The sequence below is a fragment of the Bemisia tabaci genome, chromosome 10 (genome assembly GCF_918797505.1).
Source record: "Bemisia tabaci chromosome 10, PGI_BMITA_v3".
Lineage (NCBI taxonomy): Eukaryota > Metazoa > Arthropoda > Insecta > Hemiptera > Aleyrodidae > Bemisia > Bemisia tabaci.
The window spans coordinates 40,438,818-40,448,926 of record NC_092802.1 but is presented as its reverse complement, the minus strand read 5'-3'; the positions used below and the strand labels follow the sequence as shown (position 1 = coordinate 40,448,926).

Genomic DNA, 10,109 nt, shown 5'->3' with positions numbered 1-10,109 from the left:
TTTGCCATCCTCCCTCTCAAGTAGGGGCCACTAAACCTCGTGTTTTTTATTGAAAGCACCAGGTGAGTGGATTATGTGGTGATTTATGTATATTCTATAAGCCAAAAAGCTGGAAACGGAAAGCCCACTTTTAAAATTTTCGAAGACTCAAAAGATATTTAAAACGCGCAGGTATGGTGGGAAAATTATAGAAGTGATGCAATACGGCAGTCAAATTGCCATCTCCTCTCATTGTCCACTAATTTTTGTTAGAATAAAACATATTTCAATGTGGAATTGTTCCTTGTTCACTGCAGATAACATGAATAAGATCCGATCCTTTAATTCTGAAATTCTATCTTCGACTTATTATTGTTTCTGTACCTGGAGTACAGATTGTTATGCCATTTAAACCTATGGAAAAGGATCGATAAACACGGTGTTCGCAGCGAACACCGTAATAATCGATTCTTTGCAATAGGTTTAAATAGGATAACAATCGATGCATCGCAATTCACGCCACGCCGCGCCACTGGTCGTGCGCTGTCAATTCTTTATTATTCATTCGCCATCGAGTGGGAGTGGGCTTTTGAAGTGCTCCTCAGAGATCGTAACTAAAGAAGCCGACGATATGATACTTTTTTACAAATCAAATATTGGCGGGTTTGCAATTGCATGTCTCCGTATAACCGCAAGTTGTGCGAGGAGAGGGTTTATAATGAAATTTTGAATGCAACTTGGCTAGCATGGTCGTATCTTTGGCCCTATCATTGCGAAAAACAAATAATTATGTATTCCTCTTTAAATCATTGAGGTGGAGTTGCTGAAAAACGGCCTACTATTGAACGTATTTGTTGCTAAGACGAACTACGTGGATAGGGTTTGTGATTTGGTTAGCAGGTTAATGGAATATTTATTCATGAAGAAGTTTTATCATCTTTATTCAAAATTTACAGGTAACTACAAATTCTATTACAAATTTTTTTTTTTTTTTTTTTTGTGAAAAACTGGTAAAAATCAATTACAGATATTACAAAAAATTAGAATTTTAGGAAATAACAGCTAAGGTCGAAGGCTCATTCGGCATCTCAACACTGGAAAAAAAAAACACATTGGATCTAGAGTCCAGACTCTTAAAAAAATTGACAAGAAACTGGACTCTTGATTCAATCAGATTTAAGCTTAAATCAAGAGGGAATCCGGTCAAATTAAGAGGCTTGGTTCTTGATTTAAGCTTAAATCTGATTGAATCAAGAGTATTTTTTCTTGTCGATGTTTTCAAGAGTCTGGACTCTAGATCCAATGTGTGTTTTTTTTTCCAGTGAATGTGTATTACGCTCTTTTGTCATCCGGGTGACAAACTGTCTATCAGTGCTCAAAAATGAACTTTTTATCGATCATGACCCTGATGATTTCGGCAAGAACCTCGTTGGCGAGGGTGCCTCCTCTCCTTCGCAATTCGCTTATCGACGGTGAAATTACCAAACCACGTATCTCGTTTGCGGTGTTTAAAAATCTACGCTCACATTTTATTTTTTTGAAATAGACCGAATCAATATCATTCCTTGAAATTTTCACAGAATTTTCTTCGCACGAAGAGGAAAAATCACAGAAATTCTCAAGACTGGACATTACGTAGTTTTTCATTTAAAAAATAAAGTATGACAGGAAGTCTGCGACGTCGCAAACCGAGATACGTGGTTTGGTAGTTTCACCATCGTTATGTGCTCCTCAATCGTCGCCTCCAACTGATCTTCGTCCAGTCCATCAGTGCTCAAAAATGAACTTTTTATCGATCATGACCCTGACGATTTCGGCAAGAAGCTCAGTGGCGACAGTGCCTCCTCTCCTCCGCAATTCCCTTATGTGCTCCTTAATCGTCGCCTTCAACTGATCATCGTCCAAGCCCTCTAACTCGGGTGGCGGAGGGTGGTTGATCCCTTCTTTGACATCCATTACTTTGGGTGAGCAACATGCAAGAATGTAGTAGGCGAATATTCCCTTTTTCCGGAGGTCCAGTTCCACCGTCTCAAACGATGGCTTCTCTCGGTGATCTCCCATTTGACTGGACAAGGCGTCTGGAAAAATCATCGGACGATTATTAGGGCCGCAATCGGGAGTTTGAAACAGTGGCAAGAGACTCTCCATTGGATGTTCCTTTGGTGATACATAGGTGGAATCTTTTACTTTCGGGAATTTAACACGTCTTTATGGAAAATGGGCCTGTTGCACCCTGGTAAAAATTGGCAGTAGGATCTGTGTTCCAAAATACTATAGACCTACAGCGGGCAGAAAGATTTCTTATAGCTTCTATAGCCGGCTATACAATTTCTTATAGCCTTTTATAGCCAATGGCGATAAAGTAACAGCCAGGCAATAAAGTGTATAGCCCGGCAATAGAAACTTTAGCCCGGCTGTATAATTTTTTATCGCCTCGTAAAGGCCGGTTGTATGATTTTCTTCGCTTCTTACAGCCAGTAATATGATTTTCTATTGCCCTCTGCAGCTGTCAATAAAAATTCCTATGGTATTTTGAAACTCAGCTCCTACTGCCAATTTTTACGAGGGCAAACTTTTGCTAGAACAAAAATACGAGTTATTTCCTATAGAAAATGGCTCAAAAATAACGATGAGCGCATCAACAAAGTTTGAAATGCACTCCTAGCTTCACAACTTGAAAAATAAAATCTTAAAAAATCCACGTTTTTTTTTTTTAGCTTTCCGCTTTACAAACGATACTACGGTACAGATGAACATTTCGTTAGAGGAGTCGTTCTTTCCAACCTCTGTGCAGTAGGATTCTGCACAATATTCAACATGGCCGACGCCAATCCGCCAAAACTGGCCAATACTCATGTGCCGCGAGGAAATTCTAACCATTTATCAACAACCTGGCGTGTTTAAATTCACGTTTTCCTCGCGTTGATAAAGATCCGTCTTAATAGCGTCGGTTATGTTGAATTTTGCAAAAAATTCTAGTACGTAAAAGTTGAATGGGACGAATCCTCTAACGACATGTTCACCTGTGCCGCGGTATCGTTTTTGAAGCGGGAAGTTCAAAATAACATTAATTTCTTGAGCAGATTGTGAAGTTAGAAATGCATTTCAGACTTTTTTGAAGCGCTCATCCTGAGTTGAGAGTCATTTTCTACAAGAAACTACTTTTAATTTTGCTCTAGCAAAAGTTTGCAACGGGCCCATTGAATTTGAAGTTCTAGGCCCAGGATCCAAGAGACTTTTTTCTCCAGTAGAGTGAAGAATATAATTTTTGCGACTTCAAGTCGAATTTATAGGTCACGTTCCTCAACTTGCGGTCGACCGCACTGTCGTGCTGAGGAAGAACATTCGGGAGTTGTGAAATTTCACAGGATAAAACATGCATTTTTGTGCACAGAAAGTTGTGTATATTCTTGCTTGAAGTTTTCAGGTATTTTAGATTTTATATCAAACAAATTTGTCTGAAAAGTTTGAAGAAAAACATTCTTAATTTTCCCAGTAAATTGGTTTTAGTTGAAAGAGGTATGGCAACATCCAGAGGCTCATACGGTGTTCTTTCTCAGTACGGCAGTTACACCGAAAAAAGAAGTGACGTTGATTTTTATTCTGGGTGTAAAAAACGTGTGCGAGAACTTATAAAATGCTAAATCACCTTCTGCACCAGTCGCTTTAGCAATGCCAAGATGTAAAACTAACTGCTGTTGATGGTAATTCAGCATTTCAAAGTTCTCGCACACTTTTTTACCACCAGAATGTTATATCAACTAGAGTACCTGTATAGCGAGAGTATAGACGGATGTGAAACTCCGAAAATCCATCAGGCCTTCACCGATGCCTCCGCGAACAAAGTTAGGGTCCAGAAATGCAGCCAACCTATGAATTTCAATTAACCAGAGCGATTTATTAATACAATTGTTACGAACCATCGCTTATAAAGCACGTATTTGACTTAGTTTTTGCATAAATTTACTCATTGTTGTGGAAGAACGCTAATTTTTGTACTTTCTTAGCCATCTTCGTTGGAATTGGAATCTACAGACTGGCAGTGAAATTTTGTGCGTTAGAAGTTGGTTAGAAGGGTGGCTGCACTTTTGGGCCCTAAGCCCTCCATGAAGCGCTCTGTCCATACTCTCGCTATACAGGCACTCTAATATCAACTTCACTTTTTTTCGGTGTAAACTACCAAGATTTGGGCCCAAAATTTTACTCACCGTGATAAACATGCAATACATTGCTCCAACATTTGCGGATGATATCCGGGTCAACGCCGAAGAGAAACATGACACTGAGGTCGACAGCCGGCGTGGCGTTCCTGATAACGGCGAGATCGAAGAAGGCTACCTCGGAGGGTTTTCCATCGTCCTGGTACTTGAACATCATGTTGTTGATGTGGAAATCACCGTGGTTGATCACGCTCAGGGGCTCTCTCAGCGGCTCCGAGGTGAGGGCGTATTTGTCCAGCCACTTGGAAGGTTCCTCGCAGTTGGCGCACAGATCCGCAAGACGGTCTTTGTAGTCGGAGTCATTTCGCAGGGGCTCGATGCCGCGGAACATGCAGTCGCGGAAAGCCTGAGACAAGATAGCAAAGTTTCTTAGATTCAATGTTCAGGTCTCAATCCTACTGTGCTAAGGAAGAACGTCGCACCATGGAACGAGTCAATGGGGGAAGTCGGACAAAATTTGGAAATTTCATAAATTTGCATAATTTCAGTGATTTTATCACAAAATATGTAAGTTGCACGATCCTAGCAACACTGGAATGCACATAGTTCCTCTTTCCAAAATGCAATCGAATTGTAACCTGTAATATTAGCAGGACGAATGGTTGTATCCAGGTGTTGTAACCAAAATTTCTGGCTTGTAGCTAGAGTGATCGCAAGGGAAGCTAGAGCGCCTTAAATTGTTTGCGTATGCAATCCGCACATCCTAGGAACACGTATAGTTGTATCCAGATGTTGCAACTAACTTTGCTCGCTTGTACCCAGCATGATCGCAAAGGAAGCTACAGCGCTTTAATTTTTTTTTTGCATATGCAATCCGCACATCCTAGGAACACAAATAGTTGTATCCAGGTGTTGTAACCAAAATTTCTCGCTTGTAACCAGCATGATCGTAAGGGAAGCTAGAACGCCTTCAATTTTTGCACATGCAACTTGCACATCTTAGGAGGATGCATAGTCGCATCTAGATGTTGAACCTAATCAACGTAGCTTGCTCGTTGCTAGTATGCTCTCATGAGAAGCTTCATAGCCCTCAATATTAGTTGAAAATGCAGTTTGCACCCCGCAACATACATTTCCAATGCATTTCGGGCATCATTTACCCATCAGTGGTGAAAATAAAAATAAATCACAAAAACAATGAAACCGCAGGATTTTTCTTAAAAGAATGGACCACTAGACAAGGTTCGAATTTAAGCATTCTGATAAATGTTTCCTAATTAAAATTTCACGTAAAACACGATTCTTGCATCGAAAATTACTGAAATCAACCCCTAATTAAGCTATTAACTTTTTTATTATACGTTGGTTACGGGAATTTTGAATTGCCCGGTGACAAGAAACGCAACTCTCTACGTGAGTCAAATCGCGCCTCACAGCAGTTTTTGCAGGCTTCTCAATCGAGCATTGTTCCTTTCCCACCCTCTATCGTTCAAAGTATAAAATATTTGCTTTAGCTGAGCCAAAGCGTCAAAATTGAGTTTGCCAGATTTTTATATCGCAGAGATTGACATGGTGAAGTTTAGTGTGCGATTTGACTCAAGTGGACGATTGTGTTATCATGAGCGGGAGGTTTGATTTCATGGTTCAAGAAACATTGAATATCTTTCTAGTTATTTTCAGTAATTTTCGTTTCGCAAATCGTGTACTACGTGAAATTTACGTCAGGAAACATGTATCAGAATACTTACCTTCGTAACTTGTCTAGTGGTCCAAAATGTATGTTATGGCGTACAATCTACTTTACCCGGAAATGTTTCCTCACGCATATAATGCGCTCTAATAGTTATTGATCCAATATGTTAAGAGCATAACATTTCCAAGCTACAGGAAAACGCCGTATGAACCTTCAAGAGTTGCCTAATTTTCTCGGATAAAATTTTTCTTCTAAAGGGAAGTTACGCTTATTTTCCCTTGAAATTTTCAGATATCTCAGATTAAAAAGCGATAAATTTTTGTCTGGAAGAAAAATATTCACAATTTTCCTGCACTGGAAAAAAAAACACATTGGATCGAGAGTTCAGACTCTTAAAAACATCGACAAGAAAAAGTACTCCTGATTCAATCAGAATCTAGTCTAAATCAAGAACCAAGCCTCTTAATTTAAGCGGATTTCGTTTTGATTCAAGCAAAATATCCGATTGAATCAAGAGTATTTTTTCTTGTCAATGTTTTCTAAGAGTCTGGACTCTAGATCCAATGTGATTTTTTTTTCCCAGTGTGGTAAATCCGTGTTTTGAAAACGGAAATATGGCAACGCCTAAAGGCTTATACGGCGTTCTTCCTTAGCCCGGCAGATTACCTCCTCGGTGACAACGCCACCAAATGCGCAGACTCCCTTTGAATACTCGCCGGCACAGATACGGGAATTCACTGCCTCGTATCCAGCAGGATCCTCCAGTTTGCAAATCAGCGATAAGGCGTGGAACTTGCCCAGTCTGTGCAGGACGAGCTCCAGGTGATCCTCGTCCAAACGATACGGGGTCCTGCACGGCTCGAATCCTTTCTGACGGAGATCTTTCATCACGAGGATGTTCTCGGTGGGCCTCTGGCCAATCGTCCCTTTCCCGTACACGAATTCGGGGAAGCTGGATGAAAGCACGTTGCACTTGTCATATTTCCGGAACAAAGGTATGATCCGCGTGTAGAATAGAACCTCGTTGTGGAACATGTAGTCCGAGAACTCTTGCGGTGGGAATTCGGCGCTGAAAGAGTACAATCGTATATATAAACTCTAAATTGCGTAACTCCTGAAATTGCGTATCTGGTAACGCTTGGTTCCAGCGTTCTACTGGACCGATTTTCATGAGTTTTGCGGCTATCGACAGGCAATTCACTGGAAAAAACAATCTCGGTGCATTTACTAAGAAAAGGGTAAAATTACCAAGAATTCAGGGTTCTATTTATTCCAGTTTTTTCTTGGTAAAATTACCATTTATGGAATTGGTAATTTTACCGAGAAATCTCGGTAAAATTATTGAACTTTCTCGGTAACTTTACTGGACCTTGGTAAAAACGCCAATATTTTTTATCGACTGTGGTAGAATTACCGAGATAAAATGGCAAAGTTACCAGGAATTGATTACCAATAAAAGTGGTATTCTTACCTGAAAAAAACAGTAAAAATACCGGTTTTTAGGTAAGCTTACCAGTCTGTCTTGGTAAAATTACCAATAATTGGTAAAAAAAGTGAGATGGTAAAGGTACCAACGGACCGTGGTAAAAACGCCGAGAATTTTTTTTCAGTGCGAGACCTCCTGAATTTGCGTATCTGGTAACGCTTAGTTCCCGAGTTCTCCCGGGCCGATTTTCATGAGTTTTGCGGCTATCGACAGACAATTGTCTCTAGATGAGCCCGCTTTATTTAGATTTTGAAAATATGGCCCAAATTTTGTTATATTACGTGGTAAAGTTCAAACCCAAGAATTCTCCCATTTAAACAATGTTAGCTTTCATCGCAGCTTTTTAAAAGCCTCGGCCCGAGAACTTGCCTTTTACAGCAAAGAGCTTTTCCTCATAATAATTTTTTTCTCTTACTATGCAGTTTTTTGTGTCTCCTGAAACTTTTAATTTTTTCGAGTTTTTTTTGTATTCATTCTCTCTGATTTAAATATGAGGCAAATTCTAGTCAATATGTTTCGACGGATATGAATCAATTCATCATACCTGCTTTGAGCTTTCACAAGAACCGGCTGAACGAAGCGTTCGCCCGTTTTCTTCTCCAATACGACCTGGCCAAACACGGGTTCCGAGCAAAATTGATCGGTGCCTTTGTTGTCATTGGGCTCGAAGGAAACGAATTTTTCCACATCGTCTCCGAAGCCACCGGCTTCAACTGCCTCAGGGAAAACGACGGAATTCAACCGCTGTATCAGGTCCATTGTCTTTGTTGTTTCGGTTGATGGTGGTGCACTGAAAAATTGAAATTTTGAAATTTACCTCAAGACTAGACCCAGAATATCTCTTCCTTCGTTTGTTTGGCTTTAGGGCCACGCAACCCACACTGGAAAAAAACAATGGCGTGGCGTGCTTTGCGATACATCGATTGATCTGTCATTTAAATCTATGGAAAAGGATCGATTATTAAGGTGTTCACAACGAATGATACAGCTTCAAATGGAGAAATATCTATAATCTATCCTTCACGCCACGCCACTGGAAAAAAAGTTTCGGATCCAGAGTCCAGACTCTTAAAAAAATTGACAAGAAAAAATAGGTACTCCTGATCCAATCGGATTTTTGCTTGAGTCAAAAGGTAATCTTGTTCACTTAAATTAAGATATTTTTGACCAAATTTTTGTATATTTTCCCTTAAAATTTTCAGATATTCTAGAGTAAACTGCGAATAAAATAGTCTGAAAAATCAGAAGAAAAATATTTACAATTTCCCAATTTTAAACCCAAAATTTTACAATGTAGAATCCAGACTCTTAAAAAAATTGACAAGAAAAAATACTCCTGATTCAATCGGATTTTTGCTTGAGTCAAAAGGTAATCTTGTTCACTTGAATTAAGATTCTTGGCTCTCGATTCAAGCAAAAATCTGATCGAATCAAGAGTTTTTTTTCTTTCTTGTCAAATTTTTAAGAGTCTGGATTCTAGATCGTAAAATTTTGGGTTTAAAATTGGGAAATTGTAGATATTTTTCTTCTGATTTTTCAAACTATTTTGTTCGCAATTTATTCTAGATTATCTGAAAAGTTTAAGGAAAAATTTACAAAAATTTCGTCAAAAATACATGTTTTATCCGGGGAAATTTGGCAACTCTCGAATGTTCATACGGCTTTCTTCCTCAGCATATCTATAATATTCGGCCTCTGTTTTCAGAAGTAACGATGAAAACTTACCTCTGAGATTTCCCCAGATCTTTAAAGCAGTGGAATCAGTACTGCATCGTAGCACTGCACTTGTTTAGAAGCAGAACTGAATTGTTACTGTCGCCACAACAAGTGTTGCTATTGAGGCATTCTTCCGGAAGTAATTTATCACGAGAGAGAACATCATGACCATAAATAGGATTCTATCGAGTGAAGGGGACTTCTTAAAGTGGTCTTATGATTTTTATTAATTATCGTCGCGACACGTCACTACGCGAGTTCTTAATAACAACAAGTCCTCACACGCTTTCTTGTGGCCCCTTTCAACTGGTGGACCACCGAAAGGGCAATTTATAAACACTATATCGCATGTTATCTCGTCAACATTCCACGCAGAGCTTGTTGAACCTGTCGATAATGATATGACCCAAATTATGTGTACAACGTGATAAAGTTATGAATGGACCACTAGACAAGGTACGAATTTCAGCATTCTAATACTTGTTTCTTGACCAAAGTTTCACGTAGAACACGACGCGCACAACGAAAATTACCGAAATCAATACCTTACGAAGATATTTAATGATTCTTAATGCGTGAATTCAAACCGTCCGCTCATGGAAACTCAATGCTCTACGTGATTCACATCGCGCGCTAAACGCTATCATGACAGTCTCTGCGATATAAAATTCTGGCAACCTCGATCTTGACGCTTTGGCTCACAATCAGCTATAGCAAATTACTTATAGTTTGAAAAATACATGGTGGGAAATGAACATTGCTCAATTGAGAAGCTCGCTGAAACCGTTGTAGTGCGCGATTTGACGCACGTAGAGCTTTGAGTTTCTTGTGAGCGAGCAGTTCAAATTCCTCGTAACCAATGTGAAATAAAAACGTTAATCTTCGCTAAGAGGTGGTTTCAGTAATGTTGTTGCGTTGTGTGAATCGTGTTTTACGTGCAATTCTGGTTAAGAAACATGTATTAAATTGCTTAAATTTGTACCTTGTCTAGTGGTCCATTATCCCATTTAAACAATGTGAACCTTCATTTTTTGTCACTGTTTGTACTAAAGACCTACCGCGGCCAAATTCAATG

At 39.4% G+C, this 10,109-nt stretch overlaps 2 protein-coding genes across 3 annotated transcripts in view; one reads left to right on the top strand and one right to left on the bottom strand.

The window, feature by feature from the left end:
* Positions 1 to 10,109, top strand: part of LOC140225684 (uncharacterized) — a 157,357-nt gene that overhangs the window by 94,491 nt on the left and 52,757 nt on the right. Inside the window, exon 1 of one of the 2 annotated variants that reach the window (XM_072305329.1) lies at positions 822 to 935. The exons of the other annotated variant lie outside the window; for it this stretch is intronic. Within the exon in view, the coding sequence (XP_072161430.1) occupies positions 884 to 935 (52 nt within the window). The 5' untranslated portion in view covers positions 822 to 883. Of the gene's footprint in view, positions 1 to 821; positions 936 to 10,109 lie in introns of those variants that run through there. 2 annotated transcript variants of the gene reach the window in all.
* Positions 1,570 to 9,232, bottom strand: LOC109031936 (uncharacterized). Its single transcript, XM_019043795.2, has 5 exons — positions 9,044 to 9,232; positions 7,863 to 8,108; positions 6,499 to 6,901; positions 4,188 to 4,545; positions 1,570 to 2,057 (listed from the first exon to the last, which is right to left on the bottom strand). Exons 2-5 carry the CDS (start codon positions 8,075 to 8,077, stop codon positions 1,747 to 1,749), a joined length of 1,287 nt encoding a protein of 428 aa, XP_018899340.2. The 5' UTR covers positions 8,078 to 8,108; positions 9,044 to 9,232; the 3' UTR covers positions 1,570 to 1,746.